The sequence below is a fragment of the Lepisma saccharinum genome, chromosome 1 (genome assembly GCF_977018435.1).
Source record: "Lepisma saccharinum chromosome 1, izLepSacc3.1, whole genome shotgun sequence".
NCBI classification, from domain to species: domain Eukaryota; kingdom Metazoa; phylum Arthropoda; class Insecta; order Zygentoma; family Lepismatidae; genus Lepisma; species Lepisma saccharinum.
In genome coordinates this window covers 143,263,018-143,282,713 of record NC_139229.1, presented here as the reverse complement: position 1 = coordinate 143,282,713, position 19,696 = coordinate 143,263,018, and the positions used below count along the sequence as shown (strand labels likewise).

Sequence of the window (19,696 nt, the reverse complement as noted above, 5' to 3'; positions counted from 1 at the left end):
CAACTTTTTTTTACGAGAAATCCTGAACACGAAACTGCACTCCCTCCCCAACTGTACACAACAAGCTTTTATGGCATATATGTCTTACACTATTTGCGACTAAAATGTTTGCTGTATCTTCTTTGTTTACATTTTCCGGACTTCACAAGCAGAATGACATTCTCGAAGTTGTATTTTCCTTAATTTCAATCGCCTTTCTACCAATTTTAGCTAATCGCGACCGTAAGGATAAATGGTGAATAAATTAAAGTGAAATTGATGAAGATACATTTAGAAAAGAACGTAACTTTCATAAAAGAGCAATAATCATACACGAAGAAGGATAAAGAGAGAGAAAAAGAAGGAAATTAGGAAAGAGAAAAATAGAAGATACGGAGACAGATGAAGAAGGAAAGAAAGATATATATATATATAATGACAGAGAAAATGAGTAGAAAAGTGATAGAATTGCTGATAAAGAAAACAGAAGAGTGGACAAAGAAAGGAAGAAAGGTATAGAAAACAAAGTAACAAGGAGAGAAAGGTAAGAATGACAGAAAACAAAAAGAAAGGGAGAAGGGGAAAAGAAAGCAGCAGAAAATAGAAAAGATACAAAAACAGGAAGAAAGAGAGGGAGAAGGAGATATACACACAGAAAGGAAGAGAGAAAAACAAATAAAACAAAAAAAAATAAAAGGCGGAAGAGATCATCAGCCACCAAATATTTCGTCCATATTTTAGCCAACCCAAAGTAAATTATTTCCCAACGCCTCTGCCTATTCCCAAGTCAGAACTCAAACCCGGACCCTTCAGTACCTATATCATGAGTCGAACATTCAACGCTCTCGGCCATCGGTGATATTCTCGAGAATAATTTATTGTTCTTTGTTTCATAGCATTACATGTATATTTTGTATTTTTCTTATTGGGCGTCGCTTTTTCTGCCACTTTTGATTAATCGCGGCGATAAGGATGAGTAATGATTGGGTCAAATTGCTGAGGAACACCATTACGGTTCCTGAGAAAAGTAGCATAAAGTTACGGCTTTATTCCCTGTATAGTTCTTGTGCAAAGATACGGGAATTCCAATTGCAATGCGTTCAAATGACTGTGGCAGCAGTCATATCTTGGTTATTTTGACTTACAAGGAGACGAGACGCGGTTCTAAAATTCAACAAGTATTTATCGATCATGAGATGACTGAACTTTGATGCTCTGGAAGGTTTCGTGTCTACGATTTTGTACTAAGTTATGCATATAGCATAGAATTTGTTCTTTCTGTATCCAAGTACCATGCAATGAGTGAAATGGGGTGAATCAAGAGGTAGAGGGAAGTACGTATTCTATTCTTTCTCTCTTTTCTTTGGAAGAAAGAGCAATATTGGCGTAGATTTGTGTAAACATTCATCTATTTTATGTGTAAATATCACTAAATGTTCTATTATCCCACTGTTAAAAAGTCGTAACATAATCCACTACATGAGGAGACATTTCTGCTGAAAACGTTTACGCATGTTAAATTCTTGAATACTCGTTCACAAGCTTTATTAAAAGTTTCGAATATCTATGTGAATGTACTCTTCGCAACATGTTAGTTGACCGCCCCGAACGAATTCTAAGGCCTGAATTTGTAACTTAGCAACATTGCACTTCAGCGCCAGCTGAGAGTATCCAACTTTGAGTTCGTCATTCAACTAGACGAAAAACGCTGCGGTGAAAGGTTTCCAATTTCGCACATTCCATGAACTTATAAACTATAAATCGCTAATATAATACACCCTGAAACAGAAATAGTAAATTGAAATAAGAATTAGAATGATAATCTTGCGGAATTGTAACAATTCTGCGTGCTCGACTTGAAATCACATAGGTTTGAAACACTGAACAGGGGTTTTCTCCACCTGGAGCAAATCGCCATCAAGTTTGAGTAGAAAGAGGCAAATTTCTGAGGAGTTTATGCGACATTTTATTTACAATACCCTGCACAATATCGAACAGTTCTAAAAAAAATCATTTCTTTCACGACTTGTGGAGAAAACGTGCTGGAACACAGGAAGGTCGATTTTATCATAAACATCTACGTGTTTTTAAGGGAACGTTGTCAGTAAGTTAATGTAGAGTAGTTGGTTAGACGATGGTGTCTACACACTTGAAAGGTCGCGGGTTCAAATCCCACCCTGTCCTTTTTTTTTTGCTGAACAGAGACAGTTGATATTTCAACACTAAAAATATCCGATGCACAATTCGAGGGATATTTCTCCTGCACATTTTTACCCTAAGAAGGTTAATGCTTATTCAGTTGCTTGCCAGGATTTAAGGTTAAACTTTTTGTATTTTAGCTATTCTTCATAAGCTGAGTTAACACACATTATGACTAATTAACATATAATATATATGCATTCAGTATGCTGTAGGTAATTGTATTTAATCCTGGGTTCGAATCCTGGTCAGGCATGGGTGTTCTTTGTAAGTGTTCCTTCATCAATTTCATCATCCCATCACCCATTCTCATCTTCGCGATTAACCAAAAGCGTCACAAAGGCGAAGTAAATTAAACCAAATCATCAATCAAGTAATGGAATTTAAGATAAGTATTGTGTACTCTCTTCACTGCACACCTAAAATATTAATTATTTCAAAATACTAACACACAAACACACACAATTATAATAGGAAATAATCCACTACATTGATGTAGTGAATTTTTGTAACGAACGAAAGAGTTTAATGTATTCAATTCGCTAAGATTTGTTATGTTATGTCGTTTATTTAGTAATGAGAGTTCTTGTTCCCTTCACTTCGATCTTCCAATGCATCTAAAACTAATAATAAATCCCCAATGAACGTAAATAAATGGCTATTGTGCCCGGGGCCTATGCGATAAAAATCTATTAATAACTATTTATATATTGCGTGACATCTAATAAATGCAAAACTTGAGAATGATCATTAATTCGCCACTGCTTTGTATCCAAAATGCTTTTAAGCCTTGTTTCCATGATATGAAAAACTCAATATGCTGATCAAGGCAGAAATTTATTTTATTATAAAACGTAAACTAAACGTAACTTTTCAACCTTCTAGCAAGGTCTTCTTCACACTCTGCACCAAGTACTTGGTGACGTGGGGTCAGCACGTCGAGCACTCAGCCGTTATAGGAGATTTTTATGACCGGGTTACGCTACTCACTCGTAACTTCCAAGCAAAGAACATTCTATTTTTTATATGTTTCTGTATTGTTGTTTTAAGTCTACATTCTGCACAGACAGACTATTCGGTACTGGATCTACATTTTAAACTGGAATCCGAAGCAACGTGCCTCCACCGGGTGTCGAGCCCGGGACCCCTTCATTACATCATCCTGTTTAAGAACAGATATTAATGACATATAAGTTCTTAAAATATATGTTAACTTATGACATCTGAATGAAAGGAAAAGTTTTTCCTAAAATCCTGCCAATCACTGAAAGTTTAAGAACATTAGTAGAAGTATTACTTGAGGCATGCATAGTGGCAACGAGGCGGCGAGGAGGGGGTGGAGGGACAGTTGCCCCCCACTATGCTAATCCTTATCTCCCAAGGAACCCACCCCCCAGTTTTGACACCTTGCCCCATCAGTTTTGGAACCCAATCGCCGCCACTGAGTATGCATCGCATAAATATTTACAGTAATATCATATAATCTTATATTAGCTACGTTATTACAACACTTCGTATTCTGTAAATAAAAAGAAAAAATAATCAGGAAAGGGTGGGATTTGAACCTTAGATGTTTCTATCTTGACGAAAACAGTAAAAAATGAAAAGTGCTGTTATCTAACCAACTACTCCAGGAGATTTCTAATGAAAAGCTCAGTAAAGCACGTTGATCTCAGTTGAAGAAACCTTGCGCCGGAGTTTCGAACCATTTTTCGCCAAGAACCAAGGAAAAGACACACTTTGCAGAATCGTTTGGTGTTGTGCAATGTATCTTTCCTAAAAATTTCGTATAAAATCATCAGAAATTTGCCTCCTTGCATTCAAATGTGACGGCAATTCTTTCCAAATGGATGAGAACCTGTTGAGTGTTTCAAAATGCACATAAATTTACCTCTTTTCAAATTCAGAGCGAGGAATCGTGAAATATTTTCAACATTCCTATTTCTACTTAAGATTTTTTTGTCTACTCATGTATTGCATCACTGAATTAGGGTATCTTAACTTCATGGAATGTGAAATAATGAACAAAAAATCACAAGAGCGTTTCCATTTAGGAAGAAGAAATGTTGCAAAGTTGGCTACTTTTAGTTGGCTCTGAAGCGCTATGCTGCCAAATTTATGAATTCCGGACTTTGAAATTTTTGAGGGTGGTCAAATAAGATGTTGTAAAGGTACATATCTCGTATGTTATTACTACACAAAGTCCGAGTTCTGCAAAACATTGTATCTTTTCAGCAATTAGAGAAATATATAATAATTATATTTTTCAAATAGTTGAACGACATAATTCGGAAGTAGAGAATTTAGTAGATAAGTGAAGATTTTAAGAGTAAATAGGCAAATAATTCCACCAAACACTTAAATGCTCGCTTCCGTTAGATTTCTCATTCACTATCAATGTTCATCGCAACGCACACTACGAGTTTCGTCCTTGAACTGAATGCAGGCAGTAATTGCTCTTTCTACTTTATATCACTTGATATTTCCGGCGAGATTACTTTCCTTTTCACTCGCTGGACAAGATCGTGGCCTGAACAAGCACGCAACTTCTTTAGTGCTGCTTTAGAGGCGATAACGTTGTTACGTATGTTCAGAGGTAAGGTCGGGTTTGGGTATACGCTGATGATCGGACAGATTGTTATCAGGACTTTCTTTTGGATGCTTTCTCTGCTAAAATTATATATTTATGCTATTCTTCCCTCTGTTTTGCTCTATCATTTTCCACTTTATTGCGTGTATCCTTATTTCCCTCTGTCTCTATGTCTGGCTCTCTTTCCCCCCGTTTGATCTCTCTCTCTCTCTCTCTCTCTCTCTCTCTGGCGGCCTCCCCTATGGCGAAGTGGCAACGTCGTCACCTTGTAATCAAGGGGTCTCGGGTTCGATACCCCGTGGAGGCACAAGTGGTTCGGATCCCACTTTAAACTGTAGGTCCATTCTCGATTAGCCTTTATGTGCGTAAAGTAGACTTAAAACCAAGCTCAAATCCATTTCTGATTCTTTATTTCTCTGTGTCTTTCGCTCTTACTCGAGCTGTAAGAGGCAACTTCCAGAACAGTCTCCTTTGTCTAAAAGTTAGTGACAATCAGTGGTGAACGCTCCACATTTTAAACTTACCTGCTGGACCCTAACAATATACGCAGCGGTAGCGCGTTCTACCCCTGTCGTTTTCAGTTGGTATTGAAATGTCTTGTCAAAATAGGGAGTACGAAACAAAGATGTTGTATGTACATATACATGTATACTTGAAATATGAAGGGGTGCGTGGGTGCTTTGTAGCTCGCCCTATCACTCTTTCTAAGGGAGTGTTTGCCTCTGTTGACAATGATTCTATATTTGCATGTATTTTTAATTTGACATTATCTGTTACTTTGTGCTTTTACTTTTACTTATTCTAATACTGTTTTGAGATGGGAATTTTTTAAAATTATTTATTTATTTGATGTAAATCCGGGGCCCTGACCAACTACTCCATGACGTCTCCCGAACCGGGGAAAAAAGTGTATTGTTCACATTTAGGCATAGTACACAATTCCTTGCATTACACACTATATCATGCGATTGCAAACTACATAATCCTATGTGTATTTGTATCTATGTGTTTTAATTTATACATTTACTGGTTCAAATGTTTGTTCTTTTAGTTAGTGACTTAAATCAGATATATATATAATCAGTCAATTTCTCTCTCTCTCTCTCTCTCTCTCTCTCTCTCTCTCTCTCTATCCCTGCTTCATGGCTAATCCTATTGAAATTCTTATTAGTGTTGTTTAGAAAATCCTCATGTAGGATATTAGGGTGGAGAGAAAAAATAATTAATGCTGGGATAGAACCCACCCTTGGAATCAGTGCCGACGCCTCTGTTTATGTGGATCACCAATATATTAACGGGTTGTTATTGTAATAGTAAGGATCTCCTAAATATGTGACTCTAATGAACCCATCTAAACTATTTCAAAGGATGGGCCTGTGTTATTATCACCCTCAAACAAATAACAGACAAGACAATAGAATACAATAAAAAGGCACATGTATGTTTTATAGATCTACAAAAGGCTTTTGATAGAGTTCCTTGGAATGAGATATGGAAATCTTTAGAGAAGAAAGGAGTGGATAAAAACCTAATAAAAGCAATCCAAAGTTGGTACAAAGGATGCAGATGCTACGTGAGGACGAGAAACCACCAGTCAGAGGAATTTGAAATAACAACAGGAGTTAAACAGGGAGATATACTATCACCATATCTATTTATAATCCTATTAGATGAAGTAATAAAGGAATGCCATATAAAAATGAAACAATTTCATGTAGGATACTGGAATATGAAATCAATTAAACTAACAGAGCTCATATACGCTGATGATATTATACTAATAGCTAATACACAGGCTAGTTTACAATATAACCTAAATATTCTTAATGAAGAATTAAAGAAAAAGAATATGGAAATAAATACGGAGAAAACTAAAACAATGATAATTAGCAGAGAAAAGACAAACCATAAGTTAAAACTGAATAACAAACCTTTAGAACAAGTGACAAATTTCAAGTATCTTGGAGTAATTATAAACAGTCAAGGAAAAGAAGAGGAAGAAATAAGAGATAGAATCATGAAGACAGGAAAGCTATATCAAATGATAAACCGAGGATTTATAGGCAAAAAAGAAATATCTACCCAAACAAAATTCACTGTATATAAAACAATTTATATACCAACACTTACATATAGCAGTGAAAATTGGACAATGACTGGAAAACACCTGCAAAATGTACAAACAATGGAAATGAGGTACCTTCGAAGAATAAGTGAGAAAACCAGGAAAGATCGGATAAGGAATCAAACCATCCGGCAATCTTTAAATGCTCAGCCACTACAAGAAACAGTTGAACGTAATCAACTCAGATGGTTCGGCCATTTGAGCAGAATGAGTGAGACGAGACTGCCAAAACAGATATGGGAAGCACGTCCACAAGGAACAAGACCAAAAGGAAGACCAAGAAAGACATGGAATATGAGTGTCAAAGAGATTTTGGAGAAACGAAGCATAAGATGGAAAGAGGCACAGGAAAAGGCGATGGACAGAAACGTCTGGAGAACTCTCTGTAACCCCTCGACACCGGCAGGTAGAAGAGGACGCGACTAAGTAAGTAAGTAAGTAAGTTATTGTAATAGTAAGGATCTCCTAAATATGTGACTCTAATGAACCCATCTAAACTATTTCAAAGGATGGGCCTGTGTTAGATATGGATCTTTATATTCTATTAACCCCTATTGTTCCTGTAATTCCTTACTATTTGACGTGCAGCAACATATAATGCACATTTTGCACTTGAGATTAGAATACATGCAACTCCATAACAAATTTCTGTAGAAATCTGGTGTGGAAGACAGAATGTAAAATTGTAAATAGTAAAAACAATTTTTACTAACTTATTCCAACTTTCTATTGCTATAACCATCACTTTCTAAAATACTATTTAGTGTCCTTTTAATGTACTGTGGCCATAAAAATATGGACTTGTTACAGAAATGAAAAGAACAAGAAAAGTTTTACGGGTTCCATGATAATATTCTTAAGTTTCATAATTTAAAAAGGATTTCTGTATAGATCACAACATTAAAACTTCTCTAGTATCTCTGAAAAAAGGTTATGATTTCGTGGAAACAAAAATTTAATTACTCGCAGAACAACGCATTATACTGCATTCTAATTATGATGCAAAATTGTTGCAGGTATTACAGGACTTGTGGCGTTTAAAGGAATAAAGAGCAAAAGATAGGTAAGAATGTAACATACAGAGTCTGATTAATGGAAGTGATTACTTACACTAATTTAGTACCTACTACTGATTGTTTTGTAACCCTAGCTTAAATACTTACAATACAAATTAAATAATTTTAAATCCATAAAAAAAAAATCCATTGATACATTATCGAACTTCAAAGCATTACAAGCACAAACATAATAATTGCTGTGTGAACGTGATATACATGCAAACGAAACACCATTTAGCTACCGGAACTAGTGTAATTTAATCTCATATTTTATGATTTTTTATAGATACATAATTAAAGTATGTATGCTGGTATAAGAATGTTGCACTTACCTTCAACCTCAACTACAGATGCAATCAGCAAGTAGATTTAATGTTTGTACAAGATTCATTAATTAGGCTTAGTTACAGCCTGAAGTGAAACACCCATTGGTAGCCACAAAGACGTCATTTTCCAATTAGATCCTATACATGTATGAATGTGAATTGTATGTTAATATTTTATTCTTATTACTGTTATCATCATTCTTATTGTCTTTTTGTATTTTCAGTTTCACATTTGTGTATCCATTTATTAATTTTTTGTATTTCTTTGAAGAATATATGCATCTTTTTACATGTATCTTACTGCTCATCATATGCAGTTCATCATATATGTAACATCACACTGACAAGGGTCAGGAGGCAGAACAGTCCTAGGCTGAACCTCGCCCGCTTAATAAAGGAAATTTATTTAGTTTATAAATGCTCACATTTGAATCTTATCGTTTCGTTCCATTTTTATCTTGATCATTGACATATAACTTCCATTCTCAGTCTTTCTAATCGTTATTAAGGTCATCACGTAAACACATATGTAAATTCATATTAATATATTGTCAAAGTTTAAGTTCACTTAATGCTCAGCGAGGCTAACCAGGACTGGACCTACGGTTTAAAGTGGGATCCGAAACAATGTAATCTACTACCTCCATCATCGATTCAATTCGGAACAGTTATTCCGAGTATTATAATAAAGTTCTTATTAAATTAAAATTAATTGTGTAATTACATTAAATTACATGAAGAAAAGAGTCCTACATGAGAAAAAGTTTTTCATTTCGTGAAATATTTGTGTAGTTACGTATTTTTTTTTACTTTAACAGATTACTTATTAATTTAGATATTAGATACACGTAAATAAATAATGCGTTGGACATTTATGGAACAAGAAAGTTATTGCTTGTATTGAATCATCTCGTTTATAATAAACTGTGTATAAACTTAAGACTTGATACGAAATCATTAATATTTCGCGAAAGCTAGATTTTAGACTACATTTTGTGTACCCTCAAAACACGTATAAAAATAAACTAGTTTACTTACAAAACACACTTCCGATGATTCTACCCAACGTAACAATATGGCACACAAATAATAGATTGGTGACATCTCGCATTATGTAATTTGAAGCTAAAAATCGAGGAAGTTGTCAGAAGAACAGTTGTCAAACCCTAGCTAGGAGCTGGTACTTTCGGAGGCAGGTCGTACAGGAAAAGATCTGGTTGTTGTTTTTACACCGGCCACACACACCTCCCGCCAAGGCTCCATTCCAAGAAAACTCCCACAAACACTTGCCAAAAAATTGCATCCTCTAACACCTTTACGTAATCCTTAGCTAAAAGAAAGGAACTGAAGAAAGAATATTACAATAGGGGAAGAATCTCTATATCAATAAATTTCAAAGTTATTGATAATATCTGGGCAGTATCAAATAGGTCCGTGGATATCCATGAGCACAGAGTGTTGCCTGCGTTTTGTTAGCACGTTTTACATATCAGGACAGTGGCGGCATTGGGTGGTATGGGGGGCAGTTCCCCCACTTTTAGCCACTTTTGCTCCCTCGCTAAAATACACCTTGTCTACCAAATGAAAGCAGACTGTCCTCGTCCCCCCTCCGTATTGGAATCCAATCGTCGCCACTGTCTCGGATATTCTGTAGGCGCATCCAGAAATAATATTTAACCTTTGTATATAAAACTACATATGATAGCATTTAAAGAAGGGAGTGAATTAAGGGGCGAATCCAAAGATCCCTCCCAAAAGAAGTAACTTATCTCTGACAACAGAGATGAATTTTCACCCCTACCAAGGAAGATTTTATTCTCCAGCCTCGTAAATAATACAGACTCTTCATTTTGTTATTGTGCCGCTAGAACGTGGCTCACGTAGCCCCTGGTGGCACGCCACTTGCCGGATTACGTAACGAAATAATTTCAGGTAGCTCTGCTTCTGTGGTCATAATTTCTGCGATTCTCTTCTTCTTTCTCTTTCTCTCCTTCTTTCTCTTTTTTCCTCCTCTGTTCCTTCATCTCTCTCTTTCTTTTTATTTTCTTACTATAATTCCCTCTCATCTCTTTCTACTCAAATTCTCTATCTCTCCATCTTTCTATCTTTTTGTTCTTCCTGCTCTTTCCTCTCTGCGTCTTTCTTTTAATCTTTGTTCCGTCTTGTTTCTCTGTCTTTCTTTATTCCCGTTCTTCATTCCCTCTTTGTTATATTTTTCATCACTTTCTGTATCATTCTTTCTCTTTTCTCTCTTTTCTTTACCCCTCTGATTCTCTTTGTGTAATTCTTGCTATTCTCTAAATGATCCTCAATTTCTCGTGTAGGCTAATTGGGTCGTCGACCGCCTACCCCATGTTGGCGCCCCGGAATTCAGTTACTTTTTAAAAGTAACTTTCCAGATAATCACTACTAGTTAATAATACTCTTAGTGAACCCTCATTCTGGAAAAGTGGGAACTCGAACTATTCAGCCATGTAGGAACTCGTTACAATTTATAATTTTTATTTCATGTTTTCTTTAGAGGCAGTGCTAAGTCGAAATCAAGGGACGCGCGAGCCTCCATCCCTGACTCCCATTTAGCAGTTGCAGTTTTACAGTAATAATATACCCACTCCTTCCCAGTTGTCACTCAATACCTCATCTGGTTCACCATGTTTGCTTATCACTAGCAATGGTCTTGAAAAGTTAACATCAATATTCTACTAATGTTTTAAGAGTGCTATTTAAATATCACTGATGTTTTCATTTCAAATATATTGTAATGCATTTCTTACACTATTCCAGGAGACAGAAAAATAATTTATATGCTGCCTACTAAAAGCAAGGGGAGTTTGGAATAAAAATATTTGTGAAGGGTGCATTTGAATGAAAGTGTGCCACGGTAGCTGTCAGCAATTTCAAAAGCTAATCCAGTACCTATAAGCAGTACAGTATACAAACCTATATTCAAGTACATAATATATCAATTAAAGGCCTCCTCCCATGCAAAAAATTCCCACGTATTATACATTTTTGCGTGCTTGCTATTCCCTTACAATAAAAATAATGCGAATAAAACATATTTTAAAGTGTGCAGTCAGATTTCAGTTAAGGTTAGCAGTTTTTGAGTTTTGGCCCATTTTTTTGGTTATAAACGTGACGCGAATCGATTGTGTCATACTGCACGATGCCGAGTAGTGATAAAAAGTTGTAATAACCCACCGTAAGGTTGTAATATGTCACTGTAAAGTTGTGATAGCTCACTGTAAGGAACAATTATTAAATATTCCAGTCTTCAGTTAGTTTTGTCGGATAGTCTGTTACTAAAACTTGTCTCGAAAGTTCAAAACTGTTAAATGTTATTTTCATGTAGTCGAGTGTTGGTTCTTTGCAATTAATGCTACTGTGTAATATGCTTTAAATTGGAAAATTAACCATTTCATTATATACGTGTTTGTATATGCGTTTTAATTGTTTGTAATTGGTTGAGAGTCCTTGATGCCGATAGTAAGCCAGAGAAAAAGAGTCAATGAATTAATATAATTTATCAAACACCACACTATGAATTAATCTGTCCCAAGGTGCTCCTCTCAAGTGTTTTAAAGTAAACTTTTCTTACCGCTTCTCTGTTGTAAATAACATACATCCGGAATGTACAATGTAACTCAGCAAGCGCTACGAATATATAGCAGTCGGCATAATGATGTTTCTCATGCATAAACATGAAAACATTGCACCTAGCTGTTACTAAAACAAGCAGGAAAGCGAGAGGCTAGTAAAACAGAAGAGAAACGTTACATAACTTTCACCACGATGTGCAACATGAATTGCGTGGTCACTACTATTGTACCTAAGCATGCAATACAGCGCTCGAGAGAATAAACATACCATGGACATTCTTTAAAAAAAAAAAAAAGGAAAGAGGTTATTTTAACTCTGTCACCTGTTTTGAATGCTTAGTTTTGTGGCTTGACATTCAGATTATATGTCGACGATGTGCAGGAGGAAATAATTATCAATTATCCAGCGTAAACACAAGCAGAGAACGAATCAACCAGCCGAGGTCTGTAATCGATAAGAGAAACGTGTGGGTGCTGCCATCTTGTATACGTTTTGTGAAACGGCTTCTGACGTCCTATGTCCGGTCTTGAATTTTTAATCGTCTTTGGAGACAAATACCCGCAAGCTAGAATCATTCACCTGTCAAGGCTTACGAAGTTGTTGCTGATCGATTTTGAAAGAATGAATAAATGCGGGACTATTTGAATTGCATGTTCAATATAATTATCTGAAGTTGTAAAAACCTATGTTTTAAGGGAAACTTTCTTGTTTTAAATGCTTTTATGCAATGCAGGGTTCCAGAATTTAGCCAAATGCTATCGAAGCAGTTCGTAACATTTTTACCAGCACGAATACAGTTCAATTCCTTAAAGACACGTAAGATGGAAGAGAAAAAAGAATGAAAATACCTACGGACAATTTCTCTGGTAATAATTATGCATTCCACTACACATTGGCTACTAAAGGGAAGCAGCCATACCGCCTCCCCCCCCCCCGGACGTGTCACAATTGCCAGAAGAAACGTTAGTTGAGATTGTTGACATGACCATGACGTAAGATACGTTTTGTGGAGGTACAGTTTAAGAGGTTTGAAAGTTTTGTAGAGTGAGAGACAGGATTTTTTTAAGTCCAATTTTATACACAGATAGGCTAATTGGGCCTGGACCTACAGTTTATAGTAGGATCCAACCTACTATGTGCCTCTATCGATGTTCGAAACTGGGACCCCTTGATTACAAGAGGAGAGAGGAACTTTTTTCGCTCACTCAAAGGTGAGCAGGGCAAGATTTAGGCCTAGCATCAGTAAGCGGAAGCCCAGTGGTATATGACGCATTAACGTCCATGACTATGGGCCGTGGAGATAAGGTTCCACGTATTACCTGTGCGAGTCATAGTAGAGGTGGTGAGATCAGCACCACATTCCGATCGCCTTTACCACCTCCCCAGCTTTCTATTGTACCATAACTTTTTTAAAGTAATACGAGTATTGTATCAATAAAAAAATTAATGAAATGCAAAATGCAATAATCGTACTGTTATGCTTATTTTAAAACTGACAACCAATATACTAATTAATATGTGTTTACTTAAGCGAGGAAATTTAACATTTTCAAATCTAAGAGGCCTAAAACTCAAGTGTTTTTAATTTATTTTTTTTAATTTCCGGGGGAAGACCTCCGGATCCCTTATAAACTAGGGGATATTCAATTACCCTGAGGTACATCATATGCTTCTCCCCGAGTCTGACTCCCCAAAGCAAAAGCTCAAACTCCGTCCATGACCAAGGTCTCCCTCATGACAGTTCAAATGCCCTATCAAATGGACGGCGCCTCTTACACACATGTTCGCACACACACACACATACATGCATATGAAATAAAAGATATTCACAATTTAAAACTTACTTGTTGCTGTACTCCCTTCAAGACTACTGTTCCAACTATTGTGACTGATTTTCAACGGTGAATACTTCACTCCAACAAGGTTACCGTTTCCTAACATGCGTGAAGTAAATTGCGAGCAGCTGAAATGGTCTCGGTTTTCAATTGTGATTGATTGTTGCAAAAGGAGAAGTTTTCTCTTATTGAAAGTCCGTTCTTTTATGATGCGAGACTAATTGAAATTCTCTTATCCATTATGAACTTTCAAGTTATTCTTTATCACGGAATGCATTAAATTTAACATGACTTGTTTCAAACATAAAATTTTATGGATATTTGATTCTCAGCAATACAAGACATTCTTTCGGAAAGAAGTTTCTATGAGGTTGTTGAGATTAGTATCCTTGAGAGACACTATTAGAATTCAGATTTTTTTTTTAAGTGTGTGTGAATCTTGTTCTCTAGACGGAGCTTACAGAGAAATCAACTTTTATTTTTAAAGAAATGTTTTTCATAACAGCACGAATCATAGAAATATAAGGCACATGTAAAAAGAAACGTTAATCAGATTTAGTTATGGTAATCAGACTTTCCTACAAAAATGTACATTATATCTACAGAGTATTAGCAATATCATTGTACCGGCAAGTCAACATATCTCAAAATGAAAGAAAAAATAATGAAATGTGGTACACAGTCACGCGGTCACGAAATACCACAACCTTCTTCCAGAAATAACCGTGGGTCTTCTTACATTGTTATACGCTTTCCGAAACTATGGGGATAATTATGTAAATATTGTCAAAGTGTCTGCCAAGTCAAGTTTGCTTTTTTTTTTGTCGAATAGGCTTACACGCAGGGTCCGAAGAGGTTAAAATTGAATTGTCTTCTTCTCATACATGCGTTGTTCGTTTGGCTCATGTCTACTCTATGCTCAGATAGGAAAATCTGTTCCTTCAGTTCCGAACCACTGTGTAATGTGTCTCCAACAGGGGTCGAATCCGAAACCTATTGCAAAGCGACAGCGTTACCATCTATACTATAGTGGAGACCTTTTCCCATGCGCATACACGAAAATATTTAAGAGGATTTTGTAGGCTTATGAGTGAGGAGACACCTGTAGCTGCCCCCAAATTCTCCTAACTTTGTTTCCTTACTATTTGTCCTCAACTAATAATATGTACTTTCGATGGATTGAGAGAAATCTGTAACAAATATGTTAGTATGCGTTACTCCTTTCAAGCGTCTATTAATTTAGAAGAAAATATCTCAATAAGGTTCAAGATTATAAGAATACCTTAGGAGCCAGACGATCTCATCTCAACGAATCAGCCATCAAAGCTGTCATTCTTAGAGAGAACCCATTTTTATAGCAAATGTGATTGTTGCACTTACTTTTACGTACTGTTGGTATGTTTCTATCTCCGTTTAGTTTAGTTTATGTCTCTTTTCTACCACTCTTGGCTAATCGCGTAGATGATGATGAATTGTGATTAGATGTGGTAGGTGAAGAGACGGTCACAAGCACAAATGGATAAGTCACAGATCCAAATATGCCCTACAGCTAGTATGTGATAATTTTTTAATTCACACTAATGTTTTCATTAAGTTCTTTTTTATGCGAGAATTTCAGTGAAAGCGATTAGATGACGTCACGCAGAAGGTCTCTACTGGAGTCTAATAATATAATTTTAAATTTTATGCACTTGTGCCTTAACGTACGTTAATTTGAAGAAAAGGTCACTTCCAGAACAGTCATTTTGGAAAATTTTGTGACAACTTCCAACCTACGTGACACAAAATACCAGAACGAAAAAAAGTGTTCCACGGGCCCACCTAGCTTTTGGATAGTTCATTCATGAAACAAAATAATAATTAGCTAAACCTTTATTCGTGTCAAAATAGGGAAAACACAATTTTGGGCCATAGAAATCTGGAGAGGAAGAAGAGAGCATTTTCAGGAGCTGCCTGCAGCATTTTGTCTTATGTGATATATTTAACAAGTATTGGTTCATTCTTTTACATCTTGTGTGTGAACATTCATCATGTTCAGCGCATAACAATTGATAGATCACATTGGTTATATTTTTATAATTCTATACCTCCAATTATGCAACTTTAAGTATATTTTTAAAGATTTTAACAAGTATATACACTGCCTACCCAGGAAAACAACATTTGCTTTACAATATATTTCATCTCTTAAAGTTACACACACACTAAAAAACTAGAAAACAATGAATGAAATATATTCATTGCTGCAAATGAAGTTTGCGATGTACTTATTTCTTGCACTGTTTAAAACATTGTGCCATTACATTGTTGATGAAACATTACACATACTATAATACAATTTCTGCACTCGAACATAAGTGTATATATATATGATGTAATAATTTACATATTCAAATACCTAATACTTCATCAAAGTAAGGCAAATGATTTGTACCCGCAATAAAAAAGGAAAAAATATCACAGTTCTCTTCGTTCCGTGTTTCATGTAATGTAATGTACATGACCGTTACCACTTCACTTCAAATGTAGTCTTATAATGTATGCAAAGACGTCACAGATCACAAAATTATCTTGGCAAGTTTATTGCACCTTCACAGTAATGTTAGGTTTATTCTTATTATGTACAACTTTATTTGAACCTAAGATTATTAAAATTGTCCCATGTTGTTGAAAACTCAACTCATTTTGGAGGCCACTTAACGTGGTTAGTTTTCCTTCATATCGAATTGGAATTCTCACCGTGACGTCATACCGCTGCAATCGATCTGTCAATTGTCCACATTGCGAAACGACTCTAACTTCATTAGTTCCGTTTTCTTTACTCATAACTGAAAGTGGCTTCTAAGTATAGGTATCATTAGCCTTTGACGAACAGAGGATAGGAATGTTTTTTTTTTTTTTTTTTTTTTAAATTGGGAAATTAATGTTTTGTAACAACATGCACAACTTTCCAATAGCGATCGGTCAAGTGGAATAGTCTCTATCAAGTTGTGCTAAGATACTGTCGATTGCACTTTTATTGAACTAGATATATACGAGTGTCAAGGAATATTACCGAAATTGTCATTCGCATTTAAAAGTTCTCTCTACTAGACCACTCCGAGTTCCTCAACAAATTAAGTTGTGCCAGTTTTCTTCTTCCATCAGATTCTGAGTTTTGGAGAAATTTAGAAATCTCTCACCGTACTGCTTTCCAACCACTAAACTTCATAGTAATACATTACTTGAGAGAATACAGCTTTTAGTGAAATGTGTTTGGATACTTTCACGCAACAGCTCATGACTGTATAAAGAAGGTTTGAACACATTATCTGTCCTTCGTCGCCTTGTAATGAAGGGGTCGCGGGTTCGATACCCGATGGAGGCGCATAGTGGTTCGAATCCTACTTTAAACTGTAGGTCCAGTCCCGATTAGCCTTCTGTGCATAAAGTGGACTTAATACTCAATCAATCAATCAATCAATATTATCTGTAGAACTCAAAGTGGAAAAATACTTGGAATCACTTCATACAAAGAATTATTAAATGACGTCACAAGGAAGTCTGTGAGTAATCCTATTATAATTTAACAATTTGATGCAAAAAAATTCCCAAATATGTGTTATTCTTGAATTATTCTCCGAAAGTTTTAATTGGGTAAAAAGAACTCCACTAAGGTGACCAGATTTTTAAAAGAACAAAACGGGACATTTTTCATTATAATGTAAAAACTGATCCGTCGTAAATACTTATAAATAAATAAGTACTGTGCAAATAACTTGTAATGTTAAAATAAGCACTGCACTCCAACCAAGAAGTCGTTTAGAATTAGAAGTAATTCATTGATATTTTGCCGATGATGGATCTTCTTCAGTACATCCTTCTTTTCAAATAATATTTTGCAATAGTTTACATTAATTCTACGCCGGTAAGCCATTGTCACGAAAAGAGACATTTTGGCGTCTCGTTTTACGTTAAAAGAGACTCAAACAAAAAGGGTCTCGCCCAACTATACGGGAGTCTGGTCACCTTAAACTTAACAATAGTTGTTTAGTAGAAATGTATCTTGAATATTAGTGATAAAAAATTGTGTGGCCCTCAGAGTTCCCTTCCCTTGTACGACATGGGTAAGCTCGGTTAAGTACCGTGTAAGACTGTCTATATGAAAAAAGAAGAAGAAGAAGAAAGCTCCACCTGTTGGGTTTTTCAATGTAGGGTCTTACTAATCTGTTGAGATCAATTGCAGTGCCGGAGATATAGTGAACGTTTTCTACATTGTGGTTAGTTTCTTACCTTCTGAATTGGTGTACGCGTTATAGTAAATATGGTTCGCCTCACCTATCCTCTGTAACCATTAGTATCGACTTCAACAATTTTAAGGAAGTCCACTTTCTATCACATCACTCAGAACCGAGGCTTCAAGGGCTTCAGTGGGTTCTTAGCGCCATCAACAGAACTTCCACCAGACTCGTCACGGGAGAATTTCGGCCAACTTCACATGTGACCTTCCATACCGTAACCTTCGACCTCCGCGTACATGTCCCGAATGGTGTCCCTGGACGTTCTCCTCACCGGGTTCATATTGTCACGCCATGTGTTCACGGTGTTCATGTTAGGTCCAGGTCCTCCTCTGTTGGGAGCCATTTGATGGCGGTTCATGTTGTTCATCCCGAAATCGGCAGACGGGTCATCGAAGTCCTGCAGCATCCCGCCGTAATTGTTAGGCAGGACACTTCCGGCATTCATCATGCTACCCACGTTCATCATGTTCCCGGGATTCAACATTCCTCCCTGCATCATGTTGTTCCCGGCGTTCATCACGTGGCCCGGACTCATCATGTTGGCTTGGTTCATCATGTTGGCGGGCGTCACCAAGTTGCCGTTCGGCACCACCCCGTTCGGCGCCATGTTGCCGTTCGGAATCATGGTGTTTGCGTTCATGTTCCCTCCTCCCCCGACGAAGGGTGGGTTCCTCTTCACCTCGTCGATGTGTTGTGCCAAAACTTTGCAAAACTCTTCCTGGACTCCCGGAGTTTCGGTGTCACCGTCGACCTAGAAGATGTGAAAAAAAACCTCTCAGAAGTTGTTACAAGGAAGATTGTCTCGTCTATAACCAATAACAGAAACAGACGAAATATTTATATACCTAATAATCTGACTCTTTTACAATATACTTAGGAGCAATGGCGGCGATTGGGTTTCAAAACTAGGGGAGCGCAAGGACAGTTTACTTTCCTTTGGTAGATAAGGTTTAGCATAGTGCGAGGGCAAAAGTTGCAAAAAGAGTGGTGGGGGGGGGGACTGAGTTGTCAATCTCTCTTCTTGTATTCGCTGAGGTACAGTTCCTCATATGGCGCACATACATCTGTCGGTGTATATGAATATTTTTTATGTATATATAAAAGGTTGACCAACGCCTACTGTGGGCAGTGGCAGGTGTGGGGGGGGGGGATTTGTCACTAGGCTATCCTAGGCTATAGCCTAGGGCCCGCAGTTCAGGGCGTGGCACAAAAATGAGACGCTGAAGGGGCAAGAGTCACAAAGACCATCGACTTTCAAGACTTTTCAAAGGATTTAAACTCCACTGAAGCAAAGTATGAAGTGAATTCGGCCGACTATTTAAAACATTCGTGAGAAACATTTAACTGCTTTTCCCAAATAGTGACATTGTTCTGAGAATTTTTGTATTTTGCCATCAAATGCCATTGGAGAGCGGTTGTTCAGTGTTCTAGAAAGAATTGAAACTGCCCTCAGAAATTCAACGTTGGATGGCAAACTTTCTAGTTTTGGCATCCACAGCGAATGCAGATGTCCTGCAAGAAATGAACTTTGAGTCTCTCATTCATCAGCTTGCTGTCATGAAAGCTACAAGTAAACCGTTTTAGGCGATTCTTTTATCGGAGTTTGATAGTAATATAATTAAGCCTTGTTTCCATATTAAAAACACTAAGTTGCTGACCAAGGTAGATTTATTAAGAAATATAAACACTTAACAGGTAACGTTT

General features: G+C 36.6%; 2 protein-coding genes across 4 annotated transcripts in view; both read right to left on the bottom strand.

The window, feature by feature from the left end:
* Ak1 (Adenylate kinase 1) overlaps positions 1 to 13,824 on the bottom strand; it is a 28,475-nt gene extending 14,651 nt beyond the window's left edge. The window contains exon 1 of one of the 3 annotated variants that reach the window (XM_083139717.1): positions 13,722 to 13,824. Coding sequence is in view for 2 of the 3 variants with exons in the window: in XM_083139702.1 (XP_082995828.1) it covers positions 9,316 to 9,381 (66 nt within the window). In the remaining variant the exon portion in view is untranslated. Of the gene's footprint in view, positions 1 to 9,315; positions 9,488 to 12,199; positions 12,248 to 13,721 lie in introns of those variants that run through there. The other 2 variants (XM_083139709.1, XM_083139702.1) reach the window with 2 other exon arrangements.
* A 1,757-nt stretch (positions 13,825 to 15,581) lies between these two features.
* The window catches only part of LOC146001985 (adenylate kinase isoenzyme 5-like), a 98,940-nt gene continuing 94,825 nt past the window's right edge, over positions 15,582 to 19,696 (bottom strand). The window contains exon 10 of the mRNA XM_083139696.1: positions 15,582 to 18,743. Coding sequence (XP_082995822.1) covers positions 18,186 to 18,743 — 558 coding nt within the window. The 3' untranslated portion in view covers positions 15,582 to 18,185. The remainder of the gene's footprint in view (positions 18,744 to 19,696) is intronic.